This window comes from Eleutherodactylus coqui, chromosome 1 (genome assembly GCF_035609145.1).
Source record: "Eleutherodactylus coqui strain aEleCoq1 chromosome 1, aEleCoq1.hap1, whole genome shotgun sequence".
In the NCBI taxonomy this organism is placed as follows: Eukaryota; Metazoa; Chordata; class Amphibia; order Anura; family Eleutherodactylidae; genus Eleutherodactylus; species Eleutherodactylus coqui.
In genome coordinates, this window is record NC_089837.1 from 351,046,636 (window position 1) to 351,066,159 (window position 19,524).

Below are 19,524 nucleotides of genomic sequence, written 5' to 3' on the forward strand. Positions count from 1 at the left end.
AGCGCAATGTGGTCCATTCATTTCAATGAGAGTGCCAAATATTCCAGAGTCAAGTGCTCTCATTGAAATGAATGGAGTGCAGTCTGCCTGCCCGACCTATGATTCCTTCATATGGGTTCTGACCAGGCCCCCGTTCTTGTGATCCGTGGGGGCCCCAGTGGTTGGACGGCCCCAGATCAGCTAGTTATCCCCTATCCCATAGAAAGTGGATAACTTGTTGGACGCCTTTAATGTTTTTAGCTAGAATACTTATTAAAATCATTAAACATGCTAACAACTTAAATAAAAAGCATTTTTTCTAAAACCAGACGTGTCTATAGCGTATTCTTATGAAACCGTTCAGTGTTCTCACCATTAATGGCTCTCCGCTTCCAAACGGTTTGTTCTTTAAACAGTTAAATAAAAGCTGAGCAGCCGGAGTCTGATTGGGACGTGTTTGTGGTTTAATTATACGCTTTTCTCCTACAAATTTGAAGGTTAAAATCAATTAGGGAGGTGGGAAAAAGGCTGGAAAGTGGGCGTTGCGGATTTTTTTCCATGCAGATGATCCACGCGGAAAAACTATTGCATCTGTGATCTCCCGCAAATAGTTTCTGCAGATGTCCCGCTGCGGAAATTCGCAAGCAGATTCCAATCCACTTGTGGACATGAGGTCTTAAAGTGGATTTCTTCTTTGGACAACCCCTGTTAGAAGGTTCCCTTGCTAATAAGCCAACAGTGTTATTCCTGCTGGAATCCCCAGCCATCAGCGGTCATATGTGGAGAGAACTAGCAGTAAGGGCTTGTTCACACGGGCTTATTACGGTTAGATCCACCTAGGAAAGTGTCTTTTCCGACATAGAACTATTTATTTCACGGCAGATCTCACAGTCCAGCTGTGGATTTTCATGTGGATCCACATGTGGATTTAGCCCAAGGACATATTCTCATGTGACCACCCAACATGGTTTCCGGTACAGAGACTGACGCGTCAATTCTTTTTTCCCAAATGTGGATTTCAAAATCCATATGCTGACAAATACACGCTGTGTGAACTGTATTGTACTGTGTGAATGATTTCCATAGCATGCTATAATGGTGCAGATTTTACAGAATATTTGGGTGCAGAATCTGTTAAAATCTCCCATGATCACTATGTCATGCTTTTTTGAGAGCTTGGCCATCTGATGTAAAAAGAGTTCATCAATATTTTCTGCTTGTCCAAGCGGCCTATAGTAAATGCCTACTATGGTGTCCTTTCTGTTGTTCTTTCCTTGTATCCTTACCCAAAGTTTCTACAGAACTACCATGCTCAGAAGCTTGAATCTCTGTGGAGATGAATGTTTGGAAGGAGTCTTGGACCATTCCTCCCCAATAGTAATGAATGCAGGTAATTCCAAAGCGTTCACCTTTTTTTGCAACTGTACATAAATATGTTAACTAAAAGAAAAAAAAATAAAAAAAAAATACACCCAACTATACATTTGAAGAGTGAAAATATTTATGAAGATGTCCACTATACAGCAATAAAGCATATATAAAAACTCAAAATATTAGTATCGATCAACAGCTATATAACAGACGTACTGAAAAACAAAACTATGAGCTGGTAGACACCGTCGTCTTCTGACACAGCCGTGCAAGGAGTCCTGCCATCTGTAGTAGAGAATTCACACCCTCTGCAATTTTCATGTGCGTGTAACCAATTTCCTAAAACATAGATAAAAGTCAGCATTCACAGGTAATTACATTTTATGGGCAATTTATTCCTGCAAGATAAAATGCTAGAGAAATTTTAAAAAACACACAAAAAACAAAAACGCCTTTTTTCCTTAAACACTAAGCTAGGCAGTAACTTTGTGCATTACACTTGATGGTAATAACGGCACTGCGATTTTTGGCTGTGTGACGGTGCAAGCAACAAAAATGAACGTTGTCCCGCTGCAACGCAAAAGTGTCGCCAACTATCCTAAGAAATTTGGCTCATTTCCCCCACCACTCCCATTCTGCTACTGCCCATGAGCATATCTTATGATTGTACAGAGGGCCGAGCAGGTTTTTGGAACAAAAAGTCCCTGAATAACCCCTTTACCACAACTGCTGAAATAATTGTAGGGAATGCAGGGCTGCAGTAGTTAGGATGATGCCCATATATACACACACGTAAACACTGAGCTATAATTCTGGAAACTATGGACAAACACTGGATTTTTGAGGCCATAAACACATTTCTTGTCACCTTCATTGAAGGACACTGCTAGAGCTTAGGTATAACTGCTACTACTAGGAGGCGGACATTAAGCACAAGAAGAGTCCATCCCTCCAACAGGCATCGAGTTAAATCAGTTTGTACACACCATTACAAGAAATCACAGGTCTAAGGAAAAACTAAAACCAGACTAAGGTTTTTTGTTTTTTTTCCCTCTCTATAAGAGGATTTTCAGCTATCAAAAACAATTGAGTCCTTCCCCCAAATGAATGTGACGAGAAATGAATTTTACAGCGTGTAACAAAAATCCTGTTTTCTCATCCTTGTCATTGGGGGACACAGTAAGATCACGGGACGTTCAAGAGGTGAGACAAAGAACCAAAAAATCTTAAGCACTAGGTTGTCACTTGTGGGCCTGAGTGATAGAGGATGCAAGGAAATCCATTCTATAGAACCTAGGACAAGGTGTGAGGATTGGGAGGTTGTCCTATCTTGTGCTTAGTTTCCAACTCTTAGTGGCAGTAGCTATACCCAAGGTCTTGCCATGTCCTCCAATGATACAGACAAGAGTAGGTCAGGTATGTATATCAAGTGACTGCTGTTCTATTATAATCACGAGGGGAGACCATGGGTCTACAGAGTTTATTTTGGATAACCACAGTTGATTAGCAGAAGATAAAGATTAACAGTTTGTAGGTACAATGTGACTGCCCAACTGATTCATGCTGAATAAAAAGTGTATATATACACAGCGATGGGGGAATTTAAAAGAGCCAATTAGTTTAGCGTTTTGTATACACTCATGGCAAAACAATTCAGTCAGCAAAACTGAACACGTTCTAATTCTACATACATTTTATGTTAAAATACTGCAAAATCAGCTAGAATTGTGAAATAAATTAAAATGATCAGTCCATATATATAAGTACTCAATTACAGAAGATTCTGCAGCAACAATCTGTCCCATACATAAGCCGGGTTTTTTTTTTTAAATTCTATGCTGCAGAAACATCCTATAGATACACACAGACACAATTTTTTGCTGCAGACATTTTCTGCATCAAGTCTGCCATGTGTGAATATACCCTGGATTTAAGCATTGTTTGAGCTCTAGAACGTCTAAACCTGAGCTCACATACAATACTGACAATAGGTCCGTCTACAGAAGTCTGCCGACCTGCTGCACACAGGTCCATTTACCTTAATAAACTCCAGCTTGAGATACTCTGGCATCTGGAAAGTCTTACAGACCCTGAAGATGTTTCCTATGATATCTTCTGGAGAGTAACCAAGTTTCCACAGATGAGCTACAATCTAGAAAAGAATATACAATATTTTAATTGTAATATAAAAGTTTCTGTAATTTACAGTCAGCATGACACGGGCCTAGGGTGCAACTTGTGTAGTCACCGTATATGAACATTAGTTGCCTGACGATTTGTGTAACGCACAAATAGAGTCATAGACCTTGTGAAGTGCACAAAATGCTTCAGTATAACATACATTTATTATTCTCAACTACACTCCATGCTCTTCTTGCCCTTCATGCAAGATGGCGTACATGTACACACTCCAGCACCGGGGAATGTACAAAGTGGTCCAGGTTAGCAGAGTCTGCTCTATACTTAGCATGTTAAACGGCTGGGAAAAGTTGCAATTGGAGCCAACTAAGATTACAGCACTTTAACCCTTTAGATACCATGATCAATACTGCATCGCCCACTTGGCCCTCCTGTGACATGACTGTGGGGTACTGATGATTGCCCTGTTAGTCCAGAGTCTAGTTGTTAATGGTTTCCATTTACATTAAAGACGCATCTAAATTGCAGTATACTGTACCAGTGCCAAATGAGCACAGGCTCAAGTTCCCTATGGGGGGGGGGTGTCTGTGCGTCTCTGTGCGTCTCTGTGCGTCTCTGTGCGTCTCTGTGCGTCTCTGTGCGTCTCTGTGCGTCTCTGTGCGTCTCTGTGCGTCTCTGTGCGTCTCTGTGCGTCTCTGTGCGTCTCTGTGCGTCTCTGTGCGTCTCTGTGCGTCTCTGTGCGTCTCTGTGCGTCTCTGTGCGTCTCTGTGCGTCTCTGTGCGTCTCTGTGCGTCTCTGTGCGTCTCTGTGCGTCTCTGTGCGTCTCTGTGCGTCTCTGTGCGTCTCTGTGCGTCTCTGTGCGTCTCTGTGCGTCTCTGTGCGTCTCTGTGCGTCTCTGTGCGTCTGTGCGTCTCTGTGCGTCTCTGTGCGTCTCTGTGCGTCTCTGTGTGTGTGTGTACACACACAAAATTTGTTTTGAATCCAGAGAGAGAAAAAAAACACAACATAATTGGCATTGTTGCATCCATAAGTCAAAACTAATAAAATATCACATTTATCTCTGACCGTGAACTCTCTAAAATAAAAACAATGCCAGAATTACATTATTTTTGGTTCTACCACCTCTCAAAAATGATTTACAAAGTAATCAAAAAAAGTTCAGTACATTATGTGGTGCAAAAAAAAAAAAAAAAAAATTCAACTTATCCTTGTGTCGACTTTAAAAATAAAAGTTATAGCTGTTGGAAGGCAAACTCAAAAAATAATGGGAAATGACTCAGAAGTGAAGGAGTTAAGTACAGTTTACAGTCACATTCCATTTAAACAACAAAACTCCGTTAACTCGGTAAAAAAAAAAAAAACGCTAATAAAAACTATATGTACATTACAAAAAGAAAATAAATAAAACACACCTTGTATGCTTCATCTATGTTTGCGTTCACACAGTGCTGCAACATTTCTTTCACCAATAAAGGATGAGGCTCATCACAAACCTGAATGATACAAAGTAGTTATTTAGCTTGAGAGTTTAGGTTAGGGTCCAGTTTCTTAATAAATCCAGGGGTTTAATCTAGTTCAATTGATGGGGTAAAGTATGCTGTAGATTCACATCAAAGACTGCATGAGATGTTGCAGATTTTGACATGTATTTTCCACTGTGGAAAATCTATACCAAATCCATTACATGTGAACACACATTTAGGGCTTAATCACACATGTGTAATACGTGGCAAATAGAACCCATTGTCTTCAATGGGTTCATTGACAGCTGCGTATTTTTCATGCAATTTTCAGTCACGTGAAAAAAAAAAAAAAAAAACCAACAGCACAGCATGCCCCATTTTATTGCATATTACGCACAGAAATCTATAGGTTTGTGTAAATACGCAGGAAGCCTGCATATTTATGCATTAAATCAATGGGATTTCTTGAGGGTTTTTTCTTCTTTAAACACCTGTAAACAAATCGCTTATTTCCATGCATAAAAAAATGTGAATGAGCCCTAAGACATACAGCTAGGATCTTCTGCAAATAAAGATATATAATGAAATTATTTTAATTAGGGTTTCCTATACTCTAGTCCTCACGACCCCGCAATAGGTCATGAAGATATTCTATGAAGAAGACACCTGTGGCTATGTCTCTGAGGCACTGACATCACCAGTGTAAGGCCTCCAAAGTACTAGCATATTTATATTTGGGTCTGTGTGCTGTCTGTGGTAATTCACATGCACCCATTATAGCCTATAAAACTATCCACGCCGCTTTCTTTTTTTTATGCGGACCAATGGTCAAATGCATGTCAATGTGTGGGCCACCTATGTATTGGACAGCACACAAACAAGTGTACATGTGGTATCCAATGCGAGTTGTGTGCAAACCCCTCAGGTGCAAGTCGACGCACGACAAAACGTACACCCGACCTAATACTGAGGAAATCCTGAAAACATTACCTGTTGGGGGCTGGGGTCATGAAAACTGGAGCTTGAAAAACATTTGAATAGAAGGAGAGCAAAACATGGACTGGTACTAAAGCTCTAGATTTCTCTGCATATTTTCCTAGGGAATCGAAAACCTACCTTAAATACATTTGTACTATTTACAACTCCAAATCCTGCATGTGTGGACTGCACGTTATTCAAGGCCTAGAGGAGTGGGGAAAACACAGCACAAAATAAATGTACAAGAAATAAACCATAATGGAAAAGCAAAGGATGCAAATATAAAGATCAGAGAAGCAGGCCAAAATCTCCAAACTACAAAAAAAATTAATAAAATAAAGGCATATGATATTTCACTTTCAAATGGGTTTTCCAGAGAAATATTACTGATGACCTATTCTCAGAAAAGGTCATGAATAGCTGATTAGCTGGGGTCCGCGGTTCAGGAGCCCAGCTGATCAGCGCCCACTGTCAATGTCACAACACAGAGTATGGAGCGGAAACTGCTCCAAGCAACGTAGTGGCCAACACTTGTAACTGCAGGTTGCAATAGCGGTCTCCTATTCTGAAAATAGTTGGGATCTGCGCCCAGCAGACATTTATGGCATATCCTGTACAGAAATTAGAAAAGCCATTTGAAGTGGAAGCACATAAAATGTATTAGAAAATTTAACTTTAACCTATCACAAATAAAAACTGCAGCAGTTGTGGTGCAGAGGGAGTTATAGGCTTTTGCAGCCAATTAATTCCTAAGAGGAGCCAACGTGTAGCCAGGGGTTATTTTCGGGGGAGGGCTTATTTTTCCAGGTTAAATAATTTGATACAGTTGCTAGGATTGTGAATTTTTTTAAGTCTAAAAAAAAAATTTTTTTTAGATAAGGGATGGAATTTTTAATTTTCTTTTTCTATATCACCTAACCTTTTTTCATGTTTTATTCTGGTCCCAGAGGAGACTGAAATTTCAGTTACACTGATCAAGCATAATGCACTGCATTACCTCTGTATTGCAGTGTACTATACTTGTCAATTATACAATGACAGGTGGAACATTAGCTCCCTGTCTCTGGCAGACCCTAATAGGTTTCTGTAAACGATAGACATGAAGGCCAATGTTAGGGCTCCAGCTGGCTGCCAAAGCAATGCATTGGGGTGGGGCCAATGGGGTAGAATGACCGCAGCACCTAAGGGACTAGGTGGCCAGATTTGGAACAGGAGCACAAGTATCATTAGACAGCTGGGCTCCTGCTAATACCCAGCATTTGACATCCATGCCAGGCTTTCGATGCTGCCCAGTAATAAGGCCATTTGTTGACTGCTGTATTAACAATCATTATGGGTTTAAGACAGAATTGTGACATTGCCAATTGGGAGGCACTCAAGACAGTATAATCTTCAATATAGTACCTGTCTCATGTCCCCTTGTGCAGTAAATACAATGGCCTCAAGACCATCATCTGTACACTGAACATCCTCCTTTTCCACCACTGTCATCAGCCTGGCAAGAACTTGTGCATCAGTTAATTTTGTGTACCGGAGAACAGCGCAACGAGACTGGATAGGCTCTGGGGAAAATGGGAAGAGAAAAAAATTTGAACAGCTTAATAATTCAAATTAAATACAGAAACTACATAAAACTTTCAAAGCATTTAATACTATTTGGAAAATACCTATAATTTTGTCAGAGGCATTGCAGGCCAGAGCAAAGCGTGTTGTTTTGGAGTAAATTTCCATTGTTCTTCTTAAAGCCTGTTGTGCTCCGTCTGTCATGCTGCATTTCAAGAAACACAAAGCATTTTAGCAACAATGCTTAAAGTTCATGGGTACAACAAAATTCGTGGCGAGTAGCAATTATAGCCAATAGACCAGGGTCAGGATGAGGGGTTGGCAGGGTAAGCGACTACCCAGGTTGCCATTACATATCAGACAAGAAGCATGGAATTATTTTTCCCTCTTAACCCCTTAGTGACCAAGCCTTTTTGCGCCTTAAAGGGGTTGTCCCGCGGCAGCAAGTGGGTCTATACACTTCTGTATGGCCATATTAATGCACTTTGTAATGTACATTGTGCATTAATTATGAGCCATACAGAAGTTATAAGAAGGTTTTCACTTACCTGCTCTGTTGCTGGCGTCCTCGTTCCCATGGAGCCGACTAATTTTCGCCGTCTAATGGCCAAATTAGCCACGCTTGCGCAGTCCGGGTCTTCTTCTGTTCTCAATGGGGCTCCGTGTAGCTCCGCCCCGTCACGTGCCAATTCCAGCCAATCAGGAGGCTGGAATCGGCAATGGACCGCACAGAAGCCCTGCGGTCCACCGAGGGAGAGGATCCCGGCGGCCATCTTCATCAGGTAAGTAAGAAGTCACCGGAGCGCAGGGATTCAGGTAAGCACTCTCCGGTGTTTTTTTAACCCCTGCATCGGGGTTGTCTCGCGCCGAACAGGGGTGAGGGGGGGGGGGGGGGGGGGGGGTTGAAAAAAAAAAAAAACCCGTTTCAGCGCGGGACAATGACCAGACCAAATTTTGGACATATGACATGTGTCACTTTAACATAGAATAACTCCGTAAAGGTTTTGCATATCCAAGTGATTCTGACATTGTTTTTTCGCCACATGTTGTACTTCATTTAGGTGGTAAAAATAGACCAATATAATTTGTGTATCTTTATTAAGAGCACCAAAATTGGGATTTTTAAAAAAGTCATTTTTTCACATTTTCAATTGTAATATCCCAAATATGTGCAAACATACTGTACACATTTTTGATAAGATATATATTTCCATCTGTTTATTCTGGACGCACTTTTGAAAAGCTTTCGGTTTTTTTTCTTACCCATTTAGATTTAACATTACTTATCAACATTTTGAGGAACACTTTGTTTTCCTACACCAAGCCAACATTTCAAAGGCTCATAGGTGTCAGAATGATAGATACCCTCATAAAATGACCACATTTTTAAAAATACACTCCTTAATGTATTCACTGAGGGGTGTCAGGAGTATTTTGACCCCACAGGTTTTTTTCAGGAGTTAATGCAATTTAAAGGAGAAAAAATAAAATTTCACATTTTTGCAAATACGTCATTTTAAAGCCATTTTTATTTTCTATAGTGCACATTATAATGAGAATTTACACCCCAAAATGGATATCCTTGTTTGTCCTGTGTTCAGAAACATACCTATTGTGGCCATAATATTATGTTCGTATGCACAACTGGGCCCAAACTGAAAGGAGAAGTCGGTGTCTTTCAGAACAGACATTTTGCTTGAAGGTGTTTTAGGCCCCATTGCCCACTTGTAGAGCCTTTGAGTGACCAAACCAATGGAGAACCCCCACAAATGACCCTATTTTGAAAACTAGACCCCTCAAAGAATTCATTTGGGGGTGTTCTGTGTATTTTGACCCCACAGTAATTGACTGAATCTAAGCAAAGCAGAAGGCAAAAAAATTACGATTTGCATTTTTTGGGCAATTGTAGAATTTTAAAAACAGTGTTTTTTTATACAGCGTACATAGGAATGAAGACTTGCACCTCAAAACGGATACCCATGTTTGTCCCGTGTTCAAAAACATACCCATTGTGGCCCTAATCTTACGCCCGTATCCACAGCGGAAAGAGCAGCAGGTGGCTTTCGGAACAGACATTTTGCTTGAAGGTGATTTAGGCCACCTTGCACAATTGTAGGGCCACTGAACGGCTAAATGATGGAGAACCCCCAGAAATTATCCTATTTTGAAAACTAGACCCCTTAAAGAATTCATCTAGGGGTGTACTGTGTATTTTGACCTCACAGTTTTTGAATGAATCTAAGCACAGCAGAAGGAAAAAAATTACGATTTTCATTTTTTTGGCAATTGTGGCATTTTAAAAACATGTTTTTTTTGTACAGCACACACAGGAATGAAGACTTGTCCCGTGTTCAGAAACACACCCATTGTGGCCTTAATCTATTTACAGGACACATGGCTAGGCCTATAATGGAAAGAGTCATGCGCAGTACACCTTTGTTTATACTTCCCCCGCCGTTGCTCAGCGATGACGCGGGTACCAGCAGCCTGTACACAACGCAGTTACGTATGGGCTGCGGGGATATCTGTGATCATAGAGCACAATGGGCTCTATGTCACAAATATTCGCGGTAAAATAGAACATGCTGCATTCAGTTTTCTGCATGTAATTACGTAATTCTGACCCGCTAATTTGAGAGGAATTGTAATCCAATACATTTGATTGATATGCGGATTACCGCAGTTCAAATGCATGCAGAATCCACTTTTTCTATCCGGTCACGTGAGACTTGCCTAAGGTAGATGACTACCTTTTTATCACGTGACCAGGGACCGCTCAACCAGGGCACCGGTCACTGCTCCAGGCACTCTGCGACTGTTGGTCGCCGGGAGCAAGGAGATTAAAAATTTTTATTGGGCTCCCCGGTGATATTTCCTGCTTCCGGCTACCTTCAAAAGCCGGGAGCCAGGAAATTTCAAATTTCCTGCGGCCCCGGGCCTTCTGCACATGCGGCTGACATAATACCGCCTGGCGCACATGCGCAGGCGGCCAGCGTCTGGTCCCAGAGGACCAGATCAGCGGGGGACAGCACGGAGGACGGGGGTGAGTGTTCTCTGCTGCCCCCATGGATATGATCCATGGGGGCAGCTGAATCTAACTTTTTTGCACTTAAATGTGATTGGCGCTATCCACTGAATAGCGCCGATCACATTGCCAGGGGGGACTCCCCACAGCCCAGGATGACAGCTCCATGCTGTCAGCTACCTGCGGGCACCGACAGCATGGAGCTGTCATGTCCATAGCCCACGGGGCTTTAATCCCTGCAGGAAGCATGTTTTTACGTCCTCAGGGATTGAAGCCCACTTGGGCAGGACATAGAAACACTATGGGCTGGCCACTGAGGGGTTAAGGGGGGGGGGGGGGGAGAGACACTCACCTTTTTCAATTTAAACTCAAGCACATTGAAAGACAATGTACCAAAACGTATTAAAAGGTGTACACTTAGGCCCAATGTCCACGGGCAAAATAGAATTATTAAATCCGCGTGGGTCTCCTGTACGCATGATCTGTGCCCATAGGGAGTCATTGGACAACCACAGGTAATTAAATATCTGTGGATTGTGGGTCCGCGGGAAAGCAGGAGTTTAAAAAACGTGCACGGCTCATGCTTGCGGCACACTGCCGCCGTGCCAAGCACATCCGCTGGGCCGAAGAAAAGATCCGGCCGCGATGGAGGGGAGACCTGCAGCGTCTGGACAGATGAGTATAATGTATTTTCTTGGCCTGATGTTTGTAGGGCAGTAGGGACCCGCTGCGGAATTCTGCACGGGGAATCTGTGCGAGCCCGAATTTCCCAGAGGACCCAAGACCTTTGATGCACCTTAAGTGTTCTTTAATCCAGAAAATGAAATTTATGCTTGCCATAATCAGGTGTCAATTTGCAGTTTTCTGCACAATTTTCTAGCATGATATTTAATAAAATAGCCAGACCAATTAAGGTCCTGACAGCTGTCATTAACCCCACCTACTTCTAGACACTTTTCAAAAAAAGTGGGTGGGGTTTAGTGACAGCAAGAGATGAAAAAAGGCAAATTAGTGCAACATTTTTTTTTCTTAAATGGTGTTGGAAAGGTACAAATGGATTGAATTTCGACAAAAACTAGTTATCCAGATGTGGACAAGACCCCTAAATGACTAAAGTAAATCTAACAACCTTAGTTTGTGAAAAAGGGTTAATGCAAAGGACCACATTGTGTCTTTTCTTTTAGCAGAGCCTTAAGAGCTGCTATAGAGGTCCATGAAGCTACTAAAATACTTCCAATTTGATGTGGGTCATACTGTTCATTCATGGTTGGGAACCAAAATATGTGATGCATTGTCAACAATAAATACACATTTCTGAATGAATACCTGTCAGCCTCATCCAGGATGATAATTTTATGCCGACCTTTTGGAAGCGTAACCTTCTGCTGTGCGAACATCTTAATTTTATTTCTCACCACATCAATGCCTCTAAAGGGGAGGGAAAAAAGGCAATTATCACATATGCTAGGCAGTGTCCTAGCCTCAGCAGAAACAGATAACGTAAGGGGGGCATCCACAGTGTTTTGAACTGTTACATATACAACAAGACAATGGCACATGGATATCCCCAAAGTATCCCACTGTATAGTCATATAGTCAATGGGCCGATACACATATAACCCTTCCCCCGCCCCAGATGACAGCACTCACTCACTGTTCCTTCTGTGGAAAATGGGTCCTATGCAGTTTCGGGAGTGTGAGCCGTAGGGCGAAAAGAAGAGGAAAGGGGTGGGGAGACCACTGTGCAATTACAGAGTGTGGGGCAGGGGAATCCAGCAGTCAGTGGCCAACGTGTCTGGGAGTTCCATTGGTTAGCACAGCACTCCGGCTACTTTTTTTCTTAACTCTGCTTGGAAAGCTATAGTGATACACAGAACTGCGCAAAAGTAGACGGTACAGTATAGAGGCTTTCAAAATAGAAGTGATAATTTTTGTCAATTACCAAAATGCACAGTGACTGAACAAAAGAGGAATCTAAATTAAACCAATATTTGGTGTGACCATCAATTCTTCTAGGTAGACTTGCACCCAGTTTTTGAAAAAAACTCGGCAGGGAGGTTGTTTCAAACATCTTGGAGAACTAACCACAGATATTCAGGCGTGCTCAAATCCTTCTGTCTCTCCATGTGATCCCAGACAGACTTGATGATGTATGGCTCTGTGGGAGTCATATCATCACCTCCAGGACCCCTTGTTCTTTACACTATAGTTCTTAAAATGGGCACAAACTTTTTAGACAACATATGCTAATCGACAGCCTTGCATTCATCTCATAATTTCTTTAATATACTTGGATTAAAAATGTTGCTTTACCACAATAAATCATGTTTGAAGTGACTAGCACTGGGGGTCTCCCTTCCAGCTCCTCTGTAATCCACTGTGTCATTTGGTACAGCGTTTATGTAGCAACAACAATTTCCTTAGCAATGGGGGAGAAGCCATCTTCACAGGGGAACTGCCATGCACTCAGGAGGTTGCAGGCTGACAGATCTGCAGACAGTGTGATAACAATGTCCCCAGGATCTGCTTATCCTGGGAGTGTGTACACACACATGGTTTACTAACCATTTGGCTAAAATGCCCGACTCATTCTGGGAGAGCAGAGCGGTGGACATTCAGATATGGCCTCCCTGATTGGACCAGAGATAGAACAATGCAACAAGGGAAGTCATGCCAAGTGCAGGAAAGTGAACTACTGGCACAACACTAGGCTTGCTACATCCCCCTGCATGTAAATGGATTGAAACAGACAAAGCTGGAGACAGGGTGATTTGTACCTTCTAGTCATGAAACAGGTTGCAAACAGCAGCAAACGAGAGGGAGAAACCTGTTATATTTTAGAAAACTTTGAAAACGCAAGTATGCTGGAATGACATTGGCTGAATATTTGGGGTCAGTTTGTCCTGCTGCAGAATAAATTTAGAGCCAATCAGATGCTTCCCTGATGGATAAGCATCTGCCTGTATTCCCCAGCATTGACACCATTAATCCTGGGCAAATCTCTAACTCCATTTGCAGCTTCACTGTTGGCAGCAGGCACTCATCATTGTACCGCTCTCCAGCGCTTCAGAGAACAAACTGCCTTACGTTATATATTTCACCTTATGACTCATCATTTCGGAGCACCCGCTGCTCGTTCTGCTGCTGTGCTCAGTCTTGCCACAGTGTATGATCTGGGACAAACTGTCTTCCACAACCTCAGCTGTGTAGCAGAGTTTTAGCGGTTCCCCACCCAGTTTTAAAGGGGTTGTCCCGCGGCAGCAAGTGGGTCTATACACTTCTGTATGGCCATATTAATGCACTTTGTAATGTACATTGTGCATTAATTATGAGCCATACAGAAGTTATTCACTTACCTGTTCCGTTGCTAGCGTCCTCGTCTCCATGGTTGCCGTCTAATTTTCGCCGTCTAATGGCCAAATTAGACGCGCTTGCGCAGTCCGGGTCTTCTCTTCTCAATGGGGCTCGGTGTAGCTCCGCCCCGTCACGTGCCGATTCCAGCCAATCAGGAGGCTGGAATCGGCAATGGACCGCACAGAAGAGCTGTGGTCCACGGAGGTAGAAGATCCCGGCGGCCATCTTCACCGGGTAAGTAAGAAGTCACCGGAGCGCGGGGATTAAGGTAAGCGCTGTCTGGTGTTCTTTTTTAACCCCTGCATCGGGGTTGTCTCGCGCCGAACGGGGGGGGGGGTTTGAAAAAAAAAAAAAAAAAACGTTTCGGCGCGGGACAACCCCTTTAAGCCTCCTACACAGGCATCACTGTTTACGTTAGTGACTTATTCAACCTACATATGAAAATGATGATCATGAACGTTATGCAAGTGCACTTAGAATAAATGATGCAGTTTAACGCGAAGGGTGGTCACACTAAATATTGATTTAGTTTAGATAGATTTCTCCTTTGTGCATTCACTTTGCATTTTATTAATTGCCAAAAAAACTTAACACTTCTATGTTTGAAAGCATTCTTACTTTGCAGCATTTTTCCCCACACCTGCCTAAAACCTTTGTACAGCACTTTAACTGCCCATATATTAGATTACCAAACTTTCCCCATCAGCAGTAACAGAATGCAAAGAATGCAGGGCACTCTGGAGAGCTGATGCTTGGAGATTAAAAAACGTTTTGGTGCTTTTTTTTTTGCACAGTTTTCCATTGTAACTATGGTACCATATGAGGCCCAGTTACAGGAGTTACAGCATCCGTCATGACAATATTTACTGGCAGAGCTGATCCAGGTACTCCAAGAGCCAGCATTTCAGCCATGGTAGTGTAGTGTCCAATAGAGGCTGCAACATTGTCTATTCACTGCAGAGCATACATAAATGTAGACTTTAGGCCTCATGTCCTCAGGGAAAATATATTTTATGATACGCATGTAAAATTTCTCATAGGAACGCATTGACCACCAGCGGTTATATAAATAGCCGCAGATGATATTTTAAAGGGATTTAAAAATTTCATGTGCGCAAAAAAACCCAAAAAAACGTGACATGCTCCATTTAAGTGCGGATCACGCACCGGATGGCCCCTATTGATCCCTATTTGTGCAGCATCCGCATGCAATAAAATACAATTTTAAGCTCATCCGCAGCAGAAATCTGCTTTACATATCCGCAGCTGGCCCGATTTTCCCCGTGGACATGAGGCCTAAAGGGGGTGGAGGGGAGTCAGAAGTAATTATAAATGCTTCCCTTCAGGATCCAACCTGCTCTTGGAGGATCTTTAAGGGTGCTTTCACATGAGTGGAATATTTCTGCATTTTGCACCACAAAAGTAATTAAATTCTACAGCCTCTGTGTCGATTTTGACGTGAAAATGAAAATAGCCTAATTCTGCACCAAAATCTGCAGGTTTGAAGCAAAATTCCACAGCGGCAGATTACAGTGCGTACTGCAGAAATATTCCACCAGTGTGAGAGCCCTAAGGCCTCATGTCCACGGGGAAAATCAGGCCCGCTACGGATTCTCCATGGAGAATCTGCTGCGGGTCCCTCCTGCCCCGCGGACATGAGCGCTGAAAATAGGAATTTAAAAGAATTTACCCATCCGGAGCGGGCGGGGAAAGTCTTCTCTTCCTCACGGCCGGATCTTCTTTTTCGGCCGGCGGATGAACTCGGCACGTCGCCGGCGTGCCGCGCGCATGCGCCGGGCACATCCGCCGAGCCGAAGCAAGAAAGATCCGGCCGTGAGGAATAGAAGACCTTCCCGGTCCGCTCCGGATGGGTAAATACTTTTAAATTTCTATTTTAGGTCTCCCGCGGATCCGGACGGCTTCCATAGGCTTCAATAGAAGCCCGCGGGAGCCGTCCCCGCGGGAGCCCCCGCACGAAAATGGAGCATGGTCCAGATTTTTTCATGCTCCATTTTTAAAAAAAATCCCTTTTATTGACGATCCGCGGGTATTTATCTACCCCGCGGGTGGTCAATGCATCCCTATGGGGTGCGGATCCGCGGGCAGGAGAAGAGTTAAAATCCGCTGCGGATTTTAATTCTTATTTTGCCCGTGGACATGAGCCCTAAAGCAGCAATGCCAAAAGGTGTTGCTGCAGACTCGGGACCTGCACTGTCTGCCGTCAAAAAACAGCGATAACCAGATTAACCCCATAACTGCCTATCTGAATTGTTTATATATCTCCTAATTCTGTTCTATGGACAGACTGTGCAGATATTTAACTTACCGATCATTTGAGGCGTTGAGCTCCAGAACAGCTTCTTTTAGTGCAGGGCCCAAAAGTGCACGTGCCAAGCATAAAATACTTGTTGTTTTACCCGTTCCTGGAGGCCCCTGCAGGCGGGACAAAGCGGATTACTCTAGAGGAAAACGTTTGTATTGCTTCAATCTGGAAATGAAATGTGGATACTTACGGCGATGATGATATTTGGAACATTTCCTTCTCTTGCGAACACCTAGCAAATGAGATGCTATATGAGTGGCTGATGGGACAAATGTTACCTAGCTTGTGATAGCGCGGCACAGAGTTCTCTAAACCCACTAAAAAACTATTGTGAAACCCATTGTAAAGTAAGTCAAAGTGAAAATAAAGCACGATGTCACGTCATGTTAAGAGTCAAGCTGAAGAGAAATCCACCTGAACATGAGTGAATTATCTGCTAAGGTTGTCTACACGTACGTCACACACAATCAGGCCGCATTCACACCAGTATTAGGGCTTTCTGGCTCGCTTCCATTTTTGGAGAGGAGAAACAGAATTAAATCGGAAACAAACATTTCCCTTTTTTCCACCCATGGATTTCAATTAATTTTCAAAAAAAAAAGTAGAGGACAGGTCACAGTTTGCTTCTGTTCCTTCAGGTTTCCTTTCTTTAACTATTAGGACCAGATGCTTTTTAGGGATTTTACCCATATGGTGGTTTAACTGCCCTGTTTTTTTCATTCAGCTTTCAAAATTATTTTTGCAGCGTTTTTTTCTGTGACATATAGGCTGATTTTTAATATCTTTTTCACTAACTTTTTTCATTTTGTGGGGGGGGGGGGGACTAAAAAAATAATTTAACATTTATAGTTTTTTTTTAATTAGCATATTTACACTAAAATAAAGTATGGGAATAAATTCCTCATTTTGTTTTGGACGTTTTGATATGTATCTATGGTTTTGGATTACAGCAACGGCTTTAGTTGGCGTCGCTTTTGGGTTATTTTCTTTCTTACGTATGCATTTTTATTTTAGTTTTACTTTTTTTACGCAATTATGTTTTTTACTATCTATGTCCCCCATGACATCATATAAGACCTCTGGGGTAAATTGTTTTTTTTTTTTTTAAGTTTCACATTTTTCCACTGTAGCTGGAACATCCATAGGAGCCTTATTTACAGGGAATGTCAATGAAAGTCAACGAAAGAGCTGATCAGGACCCTGCAGCTCTGCTGTGCCAGGGGATCCCAGCGGTCATGTGACTGCTGGCTTGCGTAGTGAAAGAAGCTTTCACTCTTTAGCACATAGCACTTATTGAGCGCTGTGTACTAAAGAAAGGAGGAGGCAGAAGCGGTTAAAAACCACTTCTCTCTCCTATGGGTTATCAGCTGTGACTAACAACTGACAACCTCTCCTGCTTCTGGTTGATTGCAGAAGTAGACGCTTTAATCCCCCCCCCGCTGTATTTTAACTATTGACTGGGATTAAGGCCCAGGATCAAGCACCGTAGATTCACTGTGCTTGGTCCTTAATGGGTTAACAGAACAAAGTGGAGTCGGCGGTGCCATTTGTTCCATAAAAAAAAAACACCGTACAGCTCCCAGAGGTGGGACCCACATTGATCAGACATTTGTGGCACGTCCTGTGGCTATGCCATAAATGCTCAAGCTGGGGGAAAAAAAAAATCTAGTAATTACATGATGTTGTACGGCGTTAATTCAAAGTACCCTGGGAGACTGCAGACTTGGATCTATATTAAAAAAAAGTAAATAATTTACCTCCAGTCGGCTCACTGTTTCTTCATTGCCAACAATTTCATTTAGTTTGACTGGTCTGTATTTTTCAACCCTGGGTAAAAGAAGAAAGTATACGTCAGGTTGGTGCAATAGTCTACTATGTGCTCTTCTGTCTGTCCATAGGTCTCCCATACTGATAGTAACACGGCGGTGGAGATGTAGTAGAACATGCCCAATACTACAGATACCCCTACACAGGTTGGCATTTCGCAAGCTCCTCCTCTTCACCTACATTGTGCGCCTACTGCTGCCCAATGGTCTTTTCAGACCAGCCAGGCTCTTGGCCCGACATAAGAAGTGCGAATTCACACACAGCGATTGGCGCTTGTTTCATTTTCTTCCACGCCAGCTGAGAACGGGCTCATGGGGGATCACTACTACAATCGGTCAGCGGGACGTCTCCCTAGTCAGCATTTCTATACTTGCTGGAACTGAACGGTCAGCTGCCTGCTCCCTTTACACAACTGACTGTCAGGCGAATGAGCATTCTAGGATTCTCCGCTCATTGACAGGGTGGCTGCGCGTTCCATAGCAACACTATGGAGAGCGCTCACTGCGTACCCCGTGGCCGGTATATCGCCGGGGGAACGCAATGTAAAAAATGTCCGCGGACAGGCAGCCTAAGAACCGCAGCGTGTTCTATCTCTGGACGTTTTCTCGGAACGCCATTGTTCTCGACGGGACCTTAGAGTCATCGTATGCCGCGTGATGTGATGCCTCCTAAGGAAGTCGGTGGGAAACACTTGCGATCTTCTGATGCGTGTGAAACTCACCTGAGCATCGCAGCTTCACAGAGGTGAGGAGGCGTTTTGAAGGAAGCACGCATGTTGGCGAGCGCGGCATCAGACTGTTTCTGACCAGGCATCGCGCTCGCCCGTGGGAAGGTGGCCCAACACGTAGATTTGCGCAGTTATTCAGTTATAGATTCACTTTTGAAAATTAGAGCCAAATAACGTAATAATAATACAAGTATTACTTCGCCGTCCGCAGCCCCGCAGGAATTAGGTGACTGCTGCCTGCCAATCAGAGACTGCAGTGCCACAGCGCCAAACTCCTAGCGCCCAAGAGGTGGGCACAGCTGCCAGGAGGGGGTGCGGTGACGCCTCCGCTGGTGGCCATGTAGTGCTGACCAGGCTGCCGCTGGCTACACACCAGAGGGGGGCTGTGCACCAGAGGGGGGCTGGGCACCAGTCGCACGGACAGAAAAGCATCACTGGTTTTATATGTCATTCAGCTCCACATTTAAAAAGTGTTCGAATAAATGGAGCCCCCGGGAACCGAGGGGTTAATGGAGGGACCTGCTGCAGAGGATACGGCCGCCAAAGAAGTGGTCTCCCCATAGCACAGCCGCCTCCTCTACTGCCCCCTAGTGACTGGCCGGGACACCGCCATCCTGCCTGACGGGGACGCTCACACTCACCAGGGCAGCTCGTACGCTGCGGCCGGCCCCTTACTTCCCGGCACATTGTGCTGCGGCTCCTTACTCGCGGGCTGCGCGTCCTCCACCTCCATGTTTATTTCCCGCCACACGGGCCTGCGGCGTCATCAGCACGT

General features: G+C 43.5%; 1 protein-coding gene across 1 annotated transcript; it reads right to left on the reverse strand.

The window, feature by feature from the left end:
* Positions 1 to 1,462: 1,462 nt before the first annotated feature.
* On the reverse strand, positions 1,463 to 19,524 carry RFC2 (replication factor C subunit 2). The gene is made up of 11 exons (XM_066576765.1): positions 19,391 to 19,524; positions 17,953 to 18,022; positions 16,386 to 16,427; positions 16,199 to 16,305; positions 11,845 to 11,946; positions 7,598 to 7,698; positions 7,335 to 7,492; positions 6,069 to 6,134; positions 4,902 to 4,982; positions 3,389 to 3,502; positions 1,463 to 1,689 (listed from the first exon to the last, which is right to left on the reverse strand). Exons 1-11 carry the CDS (start codon positions 19,480 to 19,482, stop codon positions 1,579 to 1,581), a joined length of 1,044 nt encoding a protein of 347 aa, XP_066432862.1. The 5' UTR covers positions 19,483 to 19,524; the 3' UTR covers positions 1,463 to 1,578.

Coding starts and splice junctions, on each gene's coding strand:
- RFC2 (XM_066576765.1), bottom strand. CDS start 19,482: ATGGAGGTGGAGGACGCGCAGCCCGCGAGTAAGGAGCCGCAGCACAAT. Junction 18,023..19,390: donor GCAGCGTACGAGCTGCCCTG/GTGAGTGTGAGC, acceptor TCTTTTACCCAG/GGTTGAAAAATACAGACCAG. Junction 3,503..4,901: donor ACATAGATGAAGCATACAAG/GTGTGTTTTATT, acceptor ATTCTTTTCTAG/ATTGTAGCTCATCTGTGGAA.